Source organism: Urocampus carinirostris, chromosome 17, assembly GCF_059441175.1.
Source record: "Urocampus carinirostris isolate Australia breed hairy pipefish chromosome 17, RoL_Ucar_1.0, whole genome shotgun sequence".
Lineage (NCBI taxonomy): Eukaryota > Metazoa > Chordata > Actinopteri > Syngnathiformes > Syngnathidae > Urocampus > Urocampus carinirostris.
In genome coordinates, this window is record NC_142365.1 from 32906399 (window position 1) to 32928431 (window position 22033).

At 40.7% G+C, this 22033-nt stretch overlaps 1 protein-coding gene across 3 annotated transcripts in view; it reads left to right on the forward strand.

The window, feature by feature from the left end:
- The window catches only part of fstl4 (follistatin-like 4), a 277646-nt gene extending 266602 nt beyond the window's left edge, over positions 1 to 11044 (forward strand). For all 3 annotated transcript variants that reach the window (XM_088321797.1, XM_088321798.1, XM_088321799.1), the window contains 2 exons: positions 5418 to 5527; positions 5632 to 11044. In XM_088321797.1, the coding sequence (XP_088177923.1) occupies positions 5418 to 5527; positions 5632 to 6322 (801 nt within the window). In that variant the 3' untranslated portion in view covers positions 6323 to 11044. The remainder of the gene's footprint in view (positions 1 to 5417; positions 5528 to 5631) is intronic.
- Positions 11045 to 22033: the final 10989 nt, after the last annotated feature.

Consider the following 22033-nt stretch of genomic DNA (forward strand, 5'->3'; position numbering starts at 1 on the left):
AGGGACAATTTGGACCAGCCAACTAACCTGACGTGCATGTTTTTGGAATGTGGGTGGAAACTGGAGAGCGTGGAGGAAACCCACACAAGCATGGGGAGAACATGCAAACTACTCACAGGAAGGCCACACCCGTCGACCTGTCTGCCACGCCCGTCTGCCTGTCTGACATGCCCGTCTGCCTGTCTGACATGCCCGTCCGCCTGCCTGCCACGTGCGTCAGCCTGCCTGCCATGTTTGTCCGCCTGCCTGACTCGTCCGTCCGCCGGCCTGACTCGTCCGTCCGCCTGTGTGACTCGTCTGTCCGCCTGTTTGACTCGCCCGTCCGCCTGTCTGACTTGTCCGCCTGTCTGACTCGTCCGTCAGCCTGTCTGACTCGTCCGTCGGCCTGTTTGACCCGTCCGCCTGCCTGAATCCCATGTCTGACTCGTCCGTCTGCCTGTCCAACTTACCCATTTGCCTCCCCGACTCGCCCGTCTGCCTCCCCGACTTGCCTGCCAGCCCACTAAGCGTCTTCCTGGCTTCTTGCCACGCCTCCGGATGCTGATGTAGGGCCACCTTCCTCAGGGGCATCAGTCCAGTCTGAAGAGCACTGTATTTGGTTTTTTGGGACTTTTGGATCCGTTGAGGGGAGGGTTCTGTCACTATTGCACAATGCCCTCACTTGGGTCTGCTCGTTTGGCGCTAGCAGTTGCTCTTTGCCTGGTTGGCTCCCATCCTGTTTAAACTCAGTGCTCTCATTCACTCCTTGTCAGTCCAAACCCCTGGACTTGCAAGACTTGTTTTGACTCTGTCCTGTATCGATCCCGCCTGTCTGGTCCTGTCCGGTATCTTGCTCCAGTCTCCAGTATCGCTCCCGTCTGTCTCGTCCTGTTCAGTATCTTGCACCAGTGTCCAGTATCCGGTATCAATTCCGCCTGTCTCGTCCTGTCCGGTATCTTGCTCCAGTCTCCGGTATCAATCCCGTCTGTCTCGTCCTGTCCGGTATCTTGTTCCCTACCGCAGTATCCGGTGTCGATCCCGTCTGTCCCGTCCTGTATCTTGCTCGTGTATCCAGTATCAAGTATATATTCCGTCTGTCCTGGCCTGTCCGGTATCTTGCTCCAGTATCCGGTATCGATCCAGTATGTCCCGTCGTGCCCGGTATCTTGCTCCAGTATCCGGTGTCGATCCCGTCGGTCCCGTCCAGTCCGGTATCTGCTTGTGTATCCTGTATCTGGTATCGATCCCATCCGTCCGGTCCGGTTAAATCCATATAATGAGCATACATGACAACCTTACCTTAAAAAGCGGTAGATGGCATCTTGCACTCTTTCACTTTTTCACAAATACTGAATATCAAACAAACAAAACGAAAATATAATGCCATTGTTTGAGCGTTTAATTCACGCACAAAGACAGTCTCACTTCAAAATAAAGCAGCCATAGACTATACTACTAGTCTTAAAAAGATTTGCTGTTGTTGTTTGAACAGGGTTCATAAATCTTTTTTGTGGCCTTTCGAAAGCAATTACCGTAAATTCCGGACTATAAGCCGCTACTTTTTTCCCAAATTTTCAACCCTGTGGCTTATTCAGAGATGCGGCCAAATTATGTAATCTCTTTAACGGTATGAGAGGTAAGATTTAGACCGGTGGAATACATGCGCCGAGGAAGATCACAATTTATGAACGTAAACATACCCTCATCATGCAGATTGTACAAAATATGGCTCATGACACAGCTTCCAAGTTGAAAGCAAATGGGCACATTGCTGGTGTGTATTGAAGTTAGGGAGCTGACATTGAGTAAGACAACTTAGATGTCATCACCAAGGAGGAAGAAGCGGATGGTTTGCTGTGATTTTAACAATTATGGCATTTATTTCCTTAACACACTAATTTGCAGGTATGCGAGTGTCTTGTTAGTAGCGTGAGGCTACCTCCCAAAGGCACGGTTTAGGATGAAAGCTTTGAAATCTCTCTCGATATACCGTCTTTCTTTGTAAATATGTATAATATGTATTTGCAACTGTATATTTTTGTAATGTATTTATTTGAGACACTTATTTTGCACGAGCTAATAAAAAAAGAAGGGCTGAGCAAACGCGAGCTGATGGGAAAGTGGGGACCGGTAAAGGTGAGTTTTTGTGGACACGCTAGACAATAATAGATATATATTTTTCCCACCCTTACCTTTGGAAATATACACTTTTTTTCCTTGGATTACTATCAATGGGCACCCAGAATCTGCAGGTCTGCAACAAATTTTAAGTACCTATATCATTTTACGTTCATTTTGGCGGCTGTGATTTTTGGACTGTGTGCTTCAATGAAGGACATTTATTTTCAATCGCGGGACTTGAAGTTTGGCTTGGATTCATTTCGTGTTTATATGATGTGGGTGCATGCGGCTTATATACAGGTGCGGCTTGTGTATGGACAAAGTCGGTTTTCCCCTTAAAATGTGATGGGTGCGGCTTATAATCAGGTGCGCTCTATAGTCCGGAATTTACGGTAACCAATTTATCCAGTGCCATTAAAAGAATAAATCTTGCGTGTCCATATATCAAGACATAATATTTAGCTTTTGAGTAAATCGTGAATATATTTTTGGATCCAAGCAATACGTGTAGTTGTAGTAAGTATTTTTAAGACATTTCTCCTCATATAGGTTTTGGGTAAAAATGTATCTTACATTTTCAGTTGCAGGTAGTTCTTCCCATTACTATTTATTTTTTGGAAGTGCTACCTTATTTTTTGCTTTGTCTGGAATAAAGGTAAATAATTGACACGTAATCATTCCACTAATATACATTTTAGAGTGTCCTGCTTTGCTGTAGCAAGCGCCTGTCCATTTGGGCGCGTGACTCTTCATTAGACAATTCCAATTCAAACCAATGCCAGCTGCCGCTAAACATGGTGGACAAAAAAATTCAACAGTGAAACATAGCCACCGAAATTGAAGCATTTTTGAATCCTTAAAAACAACCTTAAAATTCAAGCATTTCCAAAGATTTCAAGCATTACGACAAACCCTGCTTACATTTAAATCATTCTTTTAATGAGGCTTTTTGAGGGGACAATAGCAGTATTCTAACACGTAAAGTGGTGGTGATGGTAGGAATGTATGTTAGAAATTACCTGTGTACAAATTACAACGCAACATTCCTACAATAAAAATGTACATTAAAATGATTTTGTTCGTGAAATTTTAAAACTTCTACATGTCTAACAACAAGCAATCTTGGTATTTGCCTATTTTTTATCCCTGTATGGACAGTGAATGCAAATTGATACTCGTTCAAAGCACCAATAGGCAAGATAAGCAAGTTGACATCCTTGTCTGTCTTGAGGACGATAAACATTGTAAAGGTCTAGCACGCCGGTGCGTGAAAAGCGACCCTGCATCACTTTCTCCTGATAACACATCTGATTTCAAAATGGCTGTATGAGAACATGATGTTCGAAAAAAGCTTCATCTTTCATGCCACGTCCTTCAGCCCTTTTGAAAACATTTCAAGTGCACTGAAAAAGCATTTCATACATCCTTTTCCAAGATAAAATATACTTTTAACGAGGGCTGCATGATTAACTGAAACCAAATCGATATTGCAATGTGATGTAGTGCTATTGTGTAATTGTAGGACACTGTGGTGATTTCAAAAATTTGTTGACAACTCAGAAGAGGGTGCTGTTTACTTAAATTTGACCCAATTAAAATTCACCTTAAAACGCAATCCAAGACGTACCTAAAGTAAATTGAATGCTACTTTGGAAAGGTAACACACTGCAAATAATCACTGCAAGTCGTACTAACATTGAGTTATCTAATTTGGAACACATATTCTTGCCCAAATTTTTTTTTTGCAATCACATGCCTGCCGTTGAGTGTAGCATATCGGCATCTTAGCGAGAAAACAGTATTGTCCAAGCTATTTTACAGCTAAGATTCCCATTCTGCACTTATCTGCAGCCTTTGCTGGTTCTAGGTCAAAGTTAATTACAATTTGAAAACCTAAACAGTATTATTTGGCACATTTTTCTATGTCTATTTCTAGGCATTTCCAAAAGTGGCCATTTGGACTACTGCCATCATCCAATATGTTTTTACTTCTCAACAAGTTGACGGCCCTGGTTGGATGAATAAGTGGGATCCATAATTAACCCATGACTTGTTATTCTTTGAAGTATTTAAAACAAAGGTGTAACATTGACATTTTTCAGGTATTCTCCATGAATTATGATCATGACATGATTAGTATTTTTTTAACCTCATTCATTTTCAACCTCTCATGGAATATTGTATGTACCCGTAGGTCATAAATCCTACAAAAAAAAGCACGGAAAATGCACTTTTCTTTAAAAAAAATTGCGTCAATATTGCAATACTGTTCTGAAAAATCGCTATTGAGTTTTTTTTCCCGAAAATTCCCAAATTTTACCGTGTCAAGTTTGTTGTCATTGCAAGTAGATTTATTTCATAAGGATTTCAAAAATACTTTAAAATGTATTGATGGAATAGTGTATTATTTGACCACTTCATGTCGCTTCATATTGTGTTGCGCAACCAAAAACAAGAACTGTAAATTCAAAAATACAAGCTGCTACTTTTTTCCGACATTTTAAACACGACGGCTTACAATACGATGTGGTCTGTGTCCACAGCTTTCAATCTTAATAAACTACCCAGCAGTGCGACGAAAACGTTTTCAAAACAAAACTCAATGTACTGTACTGATTAGAATTCACAAGCCTGTACAGCCTGTACACATGCTGAATCATGCAACTGATCTGAAGGTCTCCCATCCCTTGCGCACATGACAAAATGATACAGAAGAGACCAATTATTGCTATTACTGCATGAAAAAAATCATCATACATGCTGGCACTAGTTACAAAGCAGGGATACACAATAATTATCAGGCTGACAGTTATCGGACTGATAACAGCCTAATATAAGGTCAGTTTTTAGCCCAATAAATATATCTAATAATTAGTCACCTGCTGCCACACTAAAATATTCAATCCGCCAAAAGTACTTGTTAATAAGATTCAAAGCATTTGTGTATGATGATTTATTTATGTAGTAGTAGAAATACTTGGTCTCTCATCTGTCTGTCATGTGTGCAGTTTACAAATAAGTTTTTTAATCACGGAACAATGCGTTACTTTTCTGTAATAGTGATTTCCCCATTGATTTCTTTGAAAGGAATGGACGTGAATGAGTTCATTTTTTGTGTGTGTGTGTGTGCCTGCGGTGTAATATCCGGTGTGGCTTGTAAATAAACAGTTTAGATTTTTTTCTTAAATGTGCGCCTTCAGTTTTTAATAAGGTGCGCTCTGCCACAAATTCAGTGGTAACAAATTGCATATTAGATTGTGTGAGATTTCATGTCACATAGCATACCTTTTTTATTCATTTGCTCCGCTTTCTCCCAGGTAATCCCTCAAGCAAGTGTGGGTGAAGTCCACCGAGCCATCCGAACCTCCTTCCAGCGGGTCAGCAACTTCTTCATCCCTCCAACAAACCTCATCATCACTCACGTGAGGTAAATAACCAGTTTAAATGAGAAAGCTAATGACATGCATTCATCACTGACAACCAGTCGTGGGGCAGGCCATTAACATTGCGCCGCAAACTCTGTCCACTAAGGTTCGCTTTCGTCTTCCTCCAAGACGAACCGTCACTCCACAAGGTGGATTTAGAGACCTTTCGGCGCGTCAAGACCATCAGCCTAAAAGAGTATGGCTGCGTGCCGGTCAACATGGCCTATACGCATTTGAGTGGACTCTACTTTGTCCAGTGCCGGGGCAGAGGTTCCCAACTCCTGGTTGACTCTGTGACCGACAAGGTGGTAAGGCGCAACCACGACTGTGCTGCTCGGACTTTTGTGTCACCGGACGGCCGCTACATCGTGACGTCAACCGGCAAGGCTGGTGCCCATCTGACGGTGCAGACGGTCTCCTTCCAGGGAGAGATGCACCTCCAACATGAATTGCAGGACTCAGTTGGGGTCTCTGAACTGGTTTTCCAGCCGTCCTTCACTACGTCCAACAGGTACATGGCAGTGGCAGCTTCAGATTCCACCATGGACCTGCTCTTCGCCGACTTGTTCTCAGGATGCACCGAGGTTCTACGGGGCCTCAAGAAGCCACTGGGCCCTCTGAGCTGGCCCTGGGGAGCTCCTTACCGCGTTGTGGTCTCCAGCGGGCCGTTCGGACAGTACCTGTTGACGCCATCAGCCGAGTCCCTTTTTATTCTAAACGGCAAGCAGAAAACCCTGCATTGTGAAGTGTCGGATGTCACCGGGGGCAATACGGTGGTCTGGGTCGGCGAGGTATGATCTAAAAACAATATGACGAGGACTTGATTCAAGATAAGAAAGCCGCTATTTAATTACAGATCAAGGAGGATTAAATGTGGTGGGTTTTTAAATGTTTCAAAAAGTCATCGTTGTGATAGTCCCGCTGGGAGAAAGTGTCAATGGTGTGACACAATTGTACTTGATTGCACTTTTTTTCCGTTTTATTGCAGCAAATTAGGTACCTGTTGAGGGTTGCCACTCAACGAACTATGCACAATGTTCACTTTTTTAGAGTTTAAAAAAAGGTTTTTCAATTGTTTTTTTTTCTCCAGTGTGTGTGTTGATAGTAATTAAGAGTGCTAACCACAAACGGTCTGTTAGTCAATGTCTGCATTTAGTGTCTGTGAGTCCCCCACCCACACTAATTCATAATTGTGTCACTTGATTTGTTTTTTTGAAAACGGTAGCTAATCTCTTGTTCAGTTTGCAATTATAGCAAATTTGTATTTTTGGAAAAACAATGGCTGTGAGCATTTGTATGCACTTAAGTTGGTATGTCTAGCAAGCAACCTTCAATAGATTCACAGCCTAATATAAATTTCTGTGAGTTCTGGAATATAAGGCGCTATGTTTTTGCCACATTTTAACCACTGCGGCTTTAGATAAAGTTTGTCTTATTCTTCATTATTGTGGTGGCACCGAAGAAAACAGCAAGCTGCTCTTTTCCACAACAGAGGTTCTTCAAATGCAAAACACTGTGGTGCCACCTGGAAAGTTTGTTTTACCAACGTTCTGAATATAATACAAAATGAGAGGTTTGACCATACTATACTAAATATTTACAATGTATTCACGATATTTCAACTTTTAACCCCCAGAACAAGCCCTCCATTTTTACATCAGAACTAAATAGAAGTGGAAGTATTCAACAACTCTACACTTCTCTCTCTGACCCATCAGCATCAATGCCAGGCGCTTGAAGTGTCCTTTAATCCTCAAGTAACAATAACAAGTGAATGCAATTTGGTCTAGTACAGCGCAACAACCAATGACAACACAAAAATACACATCTGTGTTGCAATCTGGCACTATTGTCTAGAGTAGGGTTGCTCTTGCACTGTCTAGAAATAGAGACCCTTTCATTTGTTTGTAAGCATTGTGATGTAATTGCCTTAGCCTGGAGGAAAAAGATTACTTGCACTGCTAAGAGGAAAAGAAAGCTGCTGTAGCTGCTAGTTGTCGTCATTTTGTGTGTTTTGGTGCCAATTTAAGGAAAAGTGATTGGAAATTGAAGGTTTATAGAATCCCAGCAGACACTATTGATCAAAGAAAATTAAGAGTTGTGGATATATTAAAGCAAAATGATTGGACATAGGCTCTCATCAAAAATATTTGGGATTGCAGTGCACAATTAATATCAGGAAAGAGAAATTAAACATTTATGATTTTTGCTATTGAGTCCATATTACTTATTATATCGGAAAAATATCTTATTATTTTCTAGGTTTCAGTAACTGTTAGCATGTAGCCTAAATGCAAAGGATAGCCCTGTAAACACTGTGTGGGTCAAAAACACAAACAGGAACGCATTGAAAACAATTGTTATGCATACAATCCAAGTAATTTAGATATATTTCATTATTCATGTGTTTATTGTTTTTTCTAGGAGACACAAATCTTGATGGCATTTAGGCTAGATGCTAAAAGTTAGCTGAAGCTAAGAAAAAAGTAATATGGGGTCGATAGCAACAATCATAATGTCTCTTACTTGATATGAAACATGCGTTGCAAACCCGGTCATTTTTAATGAGTGCTTCTGTTCAACCCTTTTTTTACTTTAATGCAACCCTTTCCTCAAAACTCCAATTTACTATCAACAGCATTTCTTTCTCGGATTCTTGCACCCAAACAAAACCTGACTGCATTTTAACACCAAACTAGCAGAAACGAAAGCTTGATTTCCTCAGTGCATTGATCTGCGCGGAGTAGTCTTTTACCTTAAGCTTCGACTGGCCCACATCTTACGCAATGCGGCCCTCATTCACGTTTTCTCTAAGCGCTGTAGTAAATGCGCGCTTGTCTTTGCTATCACTATCTTGAATGGTTACATGATCTGAAAACAGGTGACGTAAACGATTCGTAGCAAACCAAAAAACACACTGCTAAAATGGTGTCAGGTGTACGAGGCCATGGCGCCATGGTGTTCTGCAGGCAAAGATGTTGAAATTCTTCACGCGGTTGGCACCAGGTATACGGTGGCCTTAAAATGTAAGAAATAGACGTGAATACTTTTATTTCTATGGCTGTTTAAGATTGTGCCTCGTACAAAGACATAATAGTGTTTTGTTCTTACATTTGAGCAAAAGGCTTTGAATCAGGTGCTCTCTGTTATCCAGAATTTAGGGTAAGTATAGCTTAGACATTTCAGCATTAGCATTTTATTGCCCCTAGAAATATACAAATTCATTCCAGCAGTTCACGGATTCCTTGACCGGCTGGGTTGTAACTGAGGACTCAACTATGGACAGCTTTCTTCACTGCTGACGGTGTCTGGCCTGAGTTAGTCATGGACAATTTGGCACCAGAAGTAGCCCTTAAACAAAAATACAACGCAAAGCAGAACATCAGCTTTGTATCCAACATGTCTGATAATGCATAATAAAGTTCATACAAACTTAATTATCTTTAATTTTTGCAAATATAAGCACACAGCATTATACAAAAATAATTAAATCTCAATGGAAAGACAGCATGATAAAAAATATGTTTTTTTTTTACAAATGGAGAAGGTCTGATGTACTCAAAATGGTAATAGGCCAACAAACAAAATTAAGTACATGAGAAAGCTGTTGGTTTATGGAAAAGCTGTTTGAAAACCTTTGGCAAATGCTCACAGAGACGTTTTTCCCCTTCATTTTGTTTATTCAGCGTATTGAAGTTTTCATCATTTTAAAATACCCAGTGACATACAAACCCATTCTGCATCTCTCGATTGAACTCGTACAAGTGATTACAATCCTTGAAAATGCTTGAACTTTAATATTGTGTTTTCAAGGTTTGAAAAGTTCTTAAATTTTCGGAGTGCATAAAATTGTTGGTATGTTTCTAAGGTAAGGTGTTAGGCTACAGTTTGAGCTTCAAAAATAAAGGTTTAAAACGTATTGTTTCCAAAATATGATTGGGGCTAGGGTTAGAATCAAATGTTTCAGGGTTCTCAAATAGGATTGGGGCTAGCATTATTGCTAGAGTTAGCCATATGTCTAGGTTTATGAACTAGTGTTTAGCTCCATATTAGGGTTCTAAACCAAATGTAGGGTTCCAAAATAGGTTTAGAGCTAGGGTTACAGCTAGAGTTCGCTGAAGGGCCAGGGGTCGGGAACCTTTTTGACTCAAAGAGCCATAAAAGCAAAAATTATTAATTTTATTTTGGGAAAGAGCCACGCCATATATTATGAGACAAATTTACTAAATTTCTAAACCCACGCCCCAGACAAAAGCTTAGTCTTCAGCACATTTATTTTTGATGATTTGATAAAAATTATGAAAAGAGAATAATGCCAGAGCCCCTGTCCCAAAATCAACAAACATACCACTTTAAACTTGTCTCTTTCTTGCAATTACTCAAGATCGGTTAAACTCCTTTTGACCCTTTTTTTTCATATATATTGGTTTCACAACCAGATGCAAGCAGTTATTGTGTAAAAACGTCACAACATTCTGCAAATAGGGAGCCTGATGAGCTCACTTTTGGCGCAGACAGCGTAGGGCGAGAGATGGGAGGGAGTGCTTGCACTTTTTGCATAGCTCCACCCATTCTTCCCACTCACCCAATCAAATGACTAAGTTCTCTTCCGGTGTTTTGGCGTATTTACAGTTCTGTGGATTCATCATAAGGTATCTGAACACTGAACACAGATTATATAGTGAACTTTTATATAAAGGATTCTTTAGCGTTGTACAACCAAAACGAGTTTTTTTTCCCCCTTTTTTTGTGTGACACCTTGACTGTAAATTGTAGTGAAAAACGTGCCCTATATATACTGCAAAGTAATATAATGTTATTTAGCTTTGGATTGGCTTTGCGTGTATCAGAATAGGATAGACAACTCAAGTTTTAAGCAAGATGGAGAAATTTTGCATGCAATCAAATTTGTCTCTGAGCCACAGATACTCATAGAAAGAGCCATATATGGCTCGCGAGCCATAGGTTCCCGACCCCTGCTGTAGGCTATGATTAGTGGCTAGGTCAACAAGTAAGAGTTTTAGAAAGATTATAGGGTTCCGAAATAAGATTTGGGCTAGAGTTAGGGTCTAATTTCCTGTTATTTTGATTGGCGCTGAATTTCTTCTTTGAATGGTATTGCAGAAATGGATTTGAAAGTCCTTAAATTTGTCCATGAAAAATGTATACGAACCCTGTATAAAGAGCATCATTTATTTACGTATTGAATTATGTGTAAAGAGTAGAGGCATGCAGTCATCCCATTTGCAAAATACCACTCTCACACAATGTTGTTTTGTTTTTTAAAACCTGTACACATAAATTTCAACGTATGTAGCCCAATTCTCTAAGATGTCAGAATGCGATAGGGTTGTAGCACCCTAAACATGTTGTATATAATGTGTTTAGGACACATGGCGAAAGCTGCTGTACAAATTTTTTTTTTCTGCGTGCACTTTGTGTCGTCTCTAGTTGATGGGTTTTTTTGTAAGAAAATAAAGAAATCAAATGTGTCTGAAAAAATAATATGTATAAAGAAATATTGATATCGACCGTTTTCTTTATTCGGCCCGGTTATTTAGGCTCAGATGCAGCCAAGACTCTCTTCCTTGCTCCTACCCTACTACTCTCTACCCACCCTGCGCTTTCTGATCAGATAAGCACTGAGGGGGGAGCCACTGAAGCAAAGCTTTCCCGACTGCACACACTGCTAACAAGACGTGTATAAGGTAAACAAATAAAACCCCCCAAAAAATGTAACATTCTAGTGCTCTACATCTCAAAACTCTTACCTATTTTACAATGAACCGGAAATTAACTTTAAAGCTGAGTAATCAACAGGATCTCAGCTAACTCCTGAGTCTCGACATGCTTGTGAATCAAGACCGTCGATAATATTGAAATTTTAAAATATGTGTCAAAAGTGTCTGGTGGAAAAACGTGTGTGTGATTAATAGATACCCTAAGAAGTGTAGTGACCTTGTTTTAGGGAAACATGTTTAGGTGGATACTGATATATTAGGTCATATTGGGCATAAAAAGCATGCTGAAGTGGAAGGCTTAGTGAGTAGCTGTTACCTTAACATTATTCAATCATCAATCTGGCTCTAAAACAGGAGAGCCCACACTTTTCAATTCGTCAGCTCCATAGAAAATGTCCTGCACTTTTTCTTAGGGTTAAATTAAGTCATTTCTGTTGCATTCAATTTAAATTTATTTATTGTAAAAAAATAAAAATCTAAATTAAAGTTTGAATGTACCTTTATACATGTTAATGCTCAGCCTAATTTAATTTCCTGCACTGTAAGGTTTTCGTTTAAGTGAAAGAAGAGTAATGTTAGGTGCGTTGAAATTGTCATTTATTTACTGTAAAAGGTTTTGAAGTTCTATTTACATTTATGGCACACATTCTTTGTTTCTTTTTATATTATTAAACATTTCTTACAGCAATTATTAAGCTTTTAAAGCAAATTAATATCTGCTCCAAATATCAGTTATTGGCCTCCTCTTAATACTAATGATCAGTATCGGCCCTGAAAACCCCATATTGCTTGATCCCTAGATTTTTGGTATCAATCTAAGTAAATACAGGGTAGTATCAATCGATACAGATCCAATACCGATACGTTTTGCTTGGAAATATCATGATTATTGAATAGGTGAACCCATACCTCCTTGAGTTAGTTTCTAATTGAGATAAACACAGCCTTAAAGTCAATTAATAAATTGTATATTAAAGAATTACGACGCAAACAGTATAAAAATATGTAAATATTTTTATCACAACTGTTTCAGACAAAAAGTAAAGAGAGTCTAACCAAAAATTAAGTAATGTAATACTATAATACCTTCCATTGCACAATGTGTTTTTAAATAAAGTCTAAGTGCAAATAGTGTAAACAATAACATGTTAAAACCTTGCACTGTATAAAAAATGAAATATCTCGGGAAAAATTGTTAGAGCAAAACTCAAGAGAGTTAAACAAAAAAGCATCAATGTAACAGTATTTAAATACTGTATAACAATGACAAGACAACTGAATTACCATATTCTCTGAATATGAGGTGCACACAAAAACCCATTTTTTCCCAGAGATTTAAAGATGCAGTGGGCCTTTATAGAGCCAAATTTCATTTTGGTTGTGAAAGCGGATTCACTAATATTTCTCTCTTACGGAATTTGTTTTTTATCCTTTTTTAATCTGATGTCACTTTTTATGAAAACACCTTTCACAGTGGGGTATTTTTTAAAGTGAGTCTTATAATCAAGTGCACTTTGTATTATGTAAAATACAGTCCCTTTTATTTCACAATGCAATTAAAGTATAACCACAATTGGATCGAATGAGAAGTGTTTGTATAATCTTACAACGAACTAACAGCATTATTATAGTGAAAGTGAACTCATTCGCTCTCAAAGACAGCTTTAGGCATGATTTTGACTTCATTTTAGCTAGGCAGCCAATGACAGCTATAGTCATTAAAGATCCATTTGACTGGGTTGCCATACAGGGCTGTAGACTTAAAGCATATATTCAAGCTAGGTTGCCATTGACAGCCATCAACGACAAATATCCATTTTATCTAGGCTGCCATTTTTTTGATTGGGTTGGTAAACAAGGCTATAGACATATGTTCAAGCCAAGTTGCCATTGACGGCTATTGGCGTCAAAGATCCATTTTGACTGGGTTGCCATACACGGCTTCTCCATGATCTGCTACCTTATCGGGGTGGAGGAGTTTGTGTGTCCCAATGATCCTAGGAGCTATGTTGTCGGGGGCTTTAAGCCCCTGGTAGGGTCACCCATGGCAAACAAGTTCTAGGTGAGGGGCCAGATAAAACGCAGATCAGAACCCCTTATGACGACTGAAAACTTTGGTCCACAATATCCCTCGTCCGGACTCGGGTTACCGGGGCCCCCCTCTGGTGGCCCAGCCTTTGCTCATGGGGTCCATGTTACCCCCTACATCGCCCGGTTCATCAAGGCTGCCCTCTCTTACCTGGTCTCTTCACCGTGGCACTAGGTCCCCTTGACCTAAAGATAGGGAATCACCCAACCATAACCGGTTTACAGGTCTTGGTATCGAAACTCTTATTTGCCTTTATAGGGATGACGTTATCCTGAGTTTGCAGCATTCAGAAAAGTCAGTCCCACCTCTTTTAGATCTAATTACCTCTTTTGGGAAGCAATCTGGCTACACAATAAATTCGAACAAAGAGATTTTATGCCCTTGCCTGACTCAAACGCTCCTGGTTTCCTGGAAAATATCCCATTCAAAATAGTTAAAGACAACTCTCCTTAACTTGGCTTGACAATTCTGAAGAACCCAGTCAATATTCAAACTGTATTTTGGTGAATTTATGTCCAAATTAAATCAAAATTATGAAAGATTCCTCTCCCTAGATGTATCTATCTAAGCCAAAACGTTTCCAATTTCCTTACAGCAGTATTCTTTAAATACCGTATTTTCCGCACTATAGGGCGCACAGGGTTATAGGGCGCACCCCCAAAAAATAGTTTTTGGTCCTATATCTTCCATACATTAGGCGCACCTGATTATAATGCGCTACAATGGGAACGTCGACAAAACAGTCAGATAGTTCAGTCAAACTTATTACCCCCTTAACATTCCGAAAGCTTGCAAAGAAGCAAATACGTGTCGTAGACACGTGTGGATGCGTTGTCCGTACGATGTCACTCAAATGCATCGTTCCAAATATCTTTCAGAAGGTTAAAGTCTTGGGATTCAAGAAATGCCAAACATTCTTTAGTTTCTATTTTCTTTTTCGCTCGCAGCTTTACTGTGCATATGACAATAAACACTTGGAATTTAATTTAATTTTTAAAAAGACCCATCACAGAAAGATCTAGATCACTCTGAAACAAGATACTAGGAAAATATATAGCCGGAGTAGCTCACCGAAGTCGTTGCGTTCAATAATAATGTGCAACCATGGTCCTCTTATATCTGTGAGTGTAGTAAATCCAGGAGAGTATAATATCTCAAAATTACACCGACCTAAATCAAAATCTGAGGGTGTTATGGGTTTACTAGTATCCAGACACTATTACTGGTCTGCCAATGTCTTGGCTATAATGTTTTGTAGACAGGGTAGGCCTGGTGTCCTGCCCCCAGAAGCCCCCTTGTGGTTAAAGACTGAAGCTGCCTCGGTCAACCGCTCTGCCAGCCATGCTGTTTTCCAAAGTGGAAAAAAATGCTACACTAAATGCTTCAATTATGTATTAAGACACTCCATCAGAATCCTGAACCAGGTTAGAGATGTTTACCAGTGAACTCTATGACTCCAATCTGCTTCAATCACTTTTTATTACCCTCACGATGAGATGAAGTTTTTCATACCAGGAGAGAGAAAGGTTTATCTTCCATTGAAAATGTATATATGGACGGGCAGTTGCCGGATAAATTCAACTTGCCTCAGTCACATTTCTTTAGTATCTTCAAATTAGGCATTTAGGATCTAGGTAGCGACATATCAAATGGCTTCAGTCTCTTCTGAGCTCTGATTGGCCCTGCTCCACTCGATCTGCAGTCGCCAAATCGGTAAGCTTTCCTTAGGATGAATGTTTGTGAGCGCCTCCTGAAACAACCGTCCAATATCTGAAATCATGTAGGACAAATATTTAGCAATGGTACATTTCTGTTCTGTTAACAGTCAGGTCATTCAGTTTAAAGTAGTCTACCATCTCCACTAGATTTTTTTTCACCAGGATACCAATGGCGACTGCGCATGGATACATGCTTGCGGCGAGCTCTCCAGCTAATCTTCTATTTATTGCCGTTCTCTTGTCTTTTTTGCTTTCACTTTTGGACACATGTGTGGCCAAAAACACTTACAGTAGGGACGAACTTATTCGGTTGGGAGGGCGTCTAAATTTCGATTATTCGGGCACTTTTTATACCGCCCATGATATACCGAGCGAACTTCAAAGAGACCCGGCATCCTTGTGGACAGCTATTCCTCTTAAAAAACGGCGGCGGCGGCCCCGTAAAGAAAGAAAACAGAAACGTGGTTGCCGTGCAGGTAGATGTGTGAAGCGTGTGAAGTCCAAGCAGCAAGATGGACGCGAGGATGTAACTAATTCCACCATTCATTCCTCGCCGGACAACCGACGCTTTGAACTCAGCGCTCACGAGCGGCCACAACGCCGGGAGCTTTTGAAGATCTCGACAAAGACTACAAAGAGTTCAGCTAAGTCAAATGATTCAGCAAAGCTGAAATTTGGTCTGTTAAATATTAGATCGCTTGCTCCAAAAGCTTTACTTGTTGATAACATTATTCGTGATTATAAACTTAACTGTATGGGTCTTTGTGAAACGTGGTTACGCCCGGATGAGCACTTAGCGCTAAATTATGCCTCTCCCCCAGACTACGAGAGTAGTCATATAGCACGCACGCTGAAAAGAGGTGGTGGTGTTGCGCTAATCTCTGAAAAATCGCTCAAATTTAATACACGTACCTCTAATAATTACAAAACGTTTGAGGCTCTTGTGATGCGGTCCCCTCAATTGTCAATTGATGTAATAACTATCTATCGTGCACCTGGGCCATACACAACTTTCTTAGACGAATTTGCTGAACTTTTGTCTGAACTAGTAACCTATGCAGACAAAATTATAATTATGGGAGACTTTAACATTCATATGAACTCCCCACACAGTTCACTTACTATTGCGTTTAGTTCTCTAATTGATGCATTTGGTTTTACTCAACTGGTTGACTTGCCAACCCATAAAAATGGGAACACGCTAGACTTGATTCTGACTCGAGGAGTTTTAACCTCAAACATTATGGTGCTACCGTGTACTACTGTTATCTCTGATCATTATTTAGTGACATTTGAGGTGCTAACTAAATGTAAAGTTAATAAAGCTGAGGGATCTAGCGGACGCAATATAAGCACTGGCACAGTTTCTGAGCTCTTTGAACTCCTTCCTGGAGCAGTTGCGTCCTTTCCTAAATACAATGGCTCGATTGACTCACTCATGAATGAGTTCAATACCACCCTGACTAGTGTGCTGGATTCAATAGCGCCCATAAAACTAAAATCACGTCCTAAAAGACGCACACCTTGGTTTACTGATGAAACTAGAACCCTTAAAAAAGAATGCAGGAAATGGGAGAGAAAATGGCGCGCTACCAAGCTTGAGGTTTTCCATCAAACCTGGTGTGACAGCTTGTTAAAGTATAAAGCGGCCCTTGCCTCTGCAAAATCGGCCTACCTTTCGAAGGTGATTGCGTCTCAAAAGAACAACCCCAAAGCCCTTTTTGACACTGTAGCATCGCTTACAAGGCAACAGCCTATCGCAGACAGTTCGACACACTCTGCTCAGGACTTAATGGTCTTCTTCACTAAGAAGATTCAATGCATACAGGAAGAAATTGCAAAAGATATTGTTAGTACCACACGTATTAAAGGACTGAAATTTACAGATGCACGACAGGGTGGCTGCCCTGGGAAAATGGCCGGTTTTAGTGAACTGTCACTTGATGATCTCAAACAAGTGGTGAATGTGGCCAAACCGACAACTTGCCAGTTCGACCCGCTCCCAGGTTCACTTATTAAAAGTCTTTTTAGCGTCCTTGGGCCTTCAGTTCTAAATATTATAAATACATCACTCTCCTCAGGTGTAGTTCCAGCAGCTTTTAAGTCCGCCGTTATTAAACCCACACTGAAACGACCCAACCTTGATCCAGAAATATTAAGTAATTACAGACCTGTGTCAAACCTACCTTTCCTCTCTAAAGTACTCGAAAGAGTAGTGGCACAGCAGCTGAATGCTTTCATATCGGAGAATAACCTTTTTGAATCCATGCAATCAGGATTCAGGGCTAACCACTCTACTGAGACAGCTCTGATCAAGGTAACAAATGATCTCCTAATGTCAATGGATTCTGGCGCTTCATCACTTTTGCTGCTGCTGGATCTTAGTGCTGCTTTTGACACAGTACGCCACAATATCCTACTAGAACGGTTGGAAAAATGGATTGGTCTCTCAGGAGCTGTCCTCTCGTGGTTCAAATCCTACCTCTCAGATAGGACACACTGTGTTAAATATGGTGAAACGACATCTGAGCCCTTTAATGTTACCTGCGGTGTTCCGCAGGGTTCAGTGCTCGGCCCCCTACTTTTCAACATTTACATGCTTCCGTTAGGTGATATTATTCGCAAGTACAATATCAGCTTCCATTGCTATGCAGACGACACTCAACTATATCTTCCGTTGGAGGAATCTTCCACACTAAACTGTGGAAATTTGGAGGCCTGTCTCACTGAGATAAAAGAGTGGATGTCACTCAACTTCTTGCGTCTTAACTCTGAAAAGACTGAAATGTTAGTCATTGGTCCTTCTAAATGCCGGGACTTATTCTCAAAAACTGCTGTGAACATTGACAAATGTCACATCACACAGAGTGACTCAGTTAAAAATTTAGGTGTCATATTTGACCCTGAACTATCCTTTGAGATGCATGTAAAACAAATTACTAGAACTGCCTTCTTCCATCTTCGCAACATTGCTAAAATCCGTTCAATACTGTCTCAGTCTGATGCGGAAACAATAATTCATGCATTTGTTACCTCCCGTCTCGATTACTGCAATGCACTACTCTCCGGTCTCCCGAAGTCCAGAATCAAGTCTCTTCAGCTAGTACAAAATGCCGCAGCGAGGCTCTTAACCAGGACAAAAAAGTACGATCACATAACACCGATTTTGGCTAACCTGCATTGGCTCCCAGTTAGCCAAAGATGTGACTTCAAAGTTCTCTTAGTATTGTACAAAATCATACATGGACTTGCTCCCTCTTATCTTTCAGATCTGATCTGCCACTATGTCCCGGGCCGAAGCCTACGATCTGAGAGTGCTGGTCTTCTGATGATCCCGAGAGCAAAGAAGTCTTCTGCTGGTTCGAGAGCGTTCTCCATCCGGGCACCGGTGCTGTGGAATGCTCTTCCCCCTGAGATTCGATCTGCAACCTCAGTGGAAATGTTTAAATCTAAACTTAAAACTCACTTCTACTCCATTGCATACGAATAACCTACTCCTCTTGTCGGTTGAAAATAGTTTGTGTAATATAGTGTAACAATCTGTGAAGCCCTTTGAGACTCTTCGTGATTTAGGGCTATACAAATAAAAATGACTTGACTTGACTTGACTTGACTAGTTTACGTCCAAGCTACACATTTTCTATCCGTTTCTCCACTGTGTAATCTATGTAAAATGTCTGAAATTACATTATCCCATGCTTTTTGGTCCTGCTCCTCTCAGACTGGATTCTGGTCCAAAATATTTGACTGGTATGCTAAGGCCTATGACAAACTACGACCAGAAGCGGATGAAGCCATTTTTGACCGTCTTGTCCTACATGGCTATAGACCTCAAAGATCCATTTTGACTGGGTTACCATACATTGCTATAGACCTCAAACATCCATTTTGACTTTGTTGCCATACATGGCTATAGACCTCAAATATTCTTTTTGACTTTGTTGCCATACATGAATATAGACCTCCAATATTCATTTTGACTTGGTTGATAAACACGTTATAGACATCCATTCAAGCTAGTTTGCTTTGTACAGCTATAAACATCAAAGATTTATTTTTACTGGATTGCCATCGAAGGCTATTGACCTCAAATATCAATTTTGACTGGGCTGATAAACACAGCTATGGACATCAAGCTGCATTGCCATTGACAACTAATGACGTCAAAGATTCATTTTAGCTTGGCTGCCTTTGACGGTAATAGCTTTCAAAGAACCACTTTAGCCTAGCTCATATGACAACTTTAAAAGTCAGAGACCTATTTTAGCTAGGCTTCCATTGGAGGCTACAAACGTCAAAGATCCATTTTGACTAGGTTGCTACACAAGGCTATAGATGTCACAGATCCATTTTAGTTAGGCTGCCAGTGACAATAAGAGACATTAAAGATCAATTTTGACTGGGTTGACATACACAACCATAGAGATCAAACATCCATTTTTATTGGTTTGCCCATTGACGGCTGTAGACGTCAAGCATCCATTCAAGCTAGGTTGTCATTGGCGGCTATAAAAAAATAATATATACCATATTTTCCGCACTATAAGGCGCACCTAAAAGCCTTTATTTTTTTCATAAACTGACCATGCGCCTTATAATACAGTGCGCCTTATTTATGGATCAATTTTAAAATTGCAAAGTTTTCCAACTAACTTGCAGCCGCCGACTACATTTTCCCCCGAACGCCAAGTAGTACGCAGTGTATGCTGGGATTTATTTACCGGCGTTTCATTGGCTTACCAATGTGTCAATCATCATTTGAATCGATCACTATTGGCTAAAGTTATTCGGAGGTCAAGGGGCGGATCCTTTTTATCATTTACAGGCTGGCATTGGCTTAAACGGCGAAACAAAGCCTGCAATTGGCTGAAAAAGATGAATGTGTATAGCACGTGGCAGACGGCATAGAGAAAGCATTTTTTTCTATTCTGTATTTGTAAATATTTTATTCTCCTGGATTTACTACCCTCACGGATATACAAGGACATTGGCTGAACACAACGACTTTGGTGGGCTACTCCGGGTTTTATATTGTCCCTGTATCTTGTTTCAGACTGAACTGGATTTTTCTGTGATAAGCGGTGCAGATAAAGGATGGAATGGAGTGTCTATTTTTAAATTAAACTCAATTCCAAGTGTTTATTGTCATATGCACAGTAAAGTTGCGAGCGAAAAAGAAAATAGATACTAAGGAATGGTTGGCATTTCTTAATCCCAAGACTTTAACCTTCCGAATGATGGAACGATGCATTTGAGTGACATCGTACGGACACCGCATCCACACGTGTCTACGACACGTATTTGCGTCTTTGCAAGCTTTCGGAATGTTAAGGGGGTAATAAGTTGGACTGAACTATCTGACTGTTTTGTCGACGTTCCCATTGTAGCGCCTTATAATCCGGTGCGTCTTATGTATGTCAAAAATAGGACCAAAAACTATTTTTTCGGGGTGCGCCCTATAACCCGGTGCGCCTTATAGAGCGGAAGATACGGTACTTTAGCTGGGCTGCCATTGATAGCTAAGGACATCAAACACCCATTTTAGCGTGGCTGCCTTTGACAGCTATAAACGTCAAAGGTCCATTTGAGCTAGGGTGCCATTGAGAGCAATGACTATCAGAGACCTATTTTAGCTAGGCTCTCATTGATGGCTAAAAACATCAAAGATCCATTTTAGCTAGGCTGACATTGACAGTTAGAGACCTCTAGGGCCCTTTTTAGCTAGGCTGCTATTGACTGCTATATACGTCAAAGATCCATTTTGACACGGTTGCCTTACATGGCTATAGACCTCAAAGTGTTATCACATCACCCATGTGTACATGCAACTGTAACGTATAACACTCACACAACCCCCCGACCGAAAAAAACGTTTTTGCAATTAGTAAATGAAAGAATTGTCGATTCCCTTCCTGTATTTTTACCTGCAGTTTGATATTGTGCCTAGGTACAAATTAGGGCACTCTTGATGGGTTTCTTTTGCGTGGAAATCGTGATTTGGATTCTAAACGTCTCCAGGCAAAATGACGAGCCTATGTCTTCACCTTCTGTTGACTGTGGAGTTAATTGACCTACTAGTAATTAGCAGCTCCACAGTTCAGCCATGCAGGTGAATGGCAACTGTCACTGTCACATAGCACGTTAACCCTTGTTAAGAACATTTTTAAAACTGTTGTTGAATAAGCTCAGAAACGAAAGTGTTCATTAAACTGGCTAGAAAGCTACCTACATAAAGGCCCGGTCACACAGCCTTTCACGGGCGTATCGAGGCTGAATCACGGCCAGAAGTTTCTGCCTTGGAAGCAGACGCTGTTGGTCGCTTTGAGATCGCGATACAGCAGTGCTTTACATGCGGTAAGAAATTCACACACGGTTGGCCGCGCGAAAAAGTTTTGCACTGCTCAAAACTTTAGACCACGGGTAACCGCGGGCGGCACACGTGGTACACACGAGGTAAAGACGCGGTACGAACGTGCTAGGACGTGCTACGGCCGCGGCCAAGACGTGGTTACACACGGGTAGGACGTGAAATTTTAGCGGGTAATCGCGGGTGGAGCACGGTCATAGCATGTTTGTTCTGCGCCTGAATCGCGGTGTTATCACGTGCATTAGCGTGTGTACCGCGTGTAAGCACGGTCAAACGCGATGCAGCCGCGGTTACACTCGATGAGGACGCGGAACAGTCTGCCCCTGTTTCGCGGGCATACCACGGGTAAACAGCGGGTTTAGCCAATTTTGCACATTTTCCACCGCGTCTGCTTCACGGGCAGAAATTTCTGGCCGTGATTCAGCCTCGATACGCCCGTGAAAGGCTGTGTGACCGGGCCTTAACAGACAATATTTTACCACGGATAGTTAAAAATCAAATCAGCAATTTGATCTGTTTTGAGATCAATAATTTGGAAATTTTCACAAGATGTATTTATTTTTTGCATATGTTTGGGGTTACAATTAACTTAT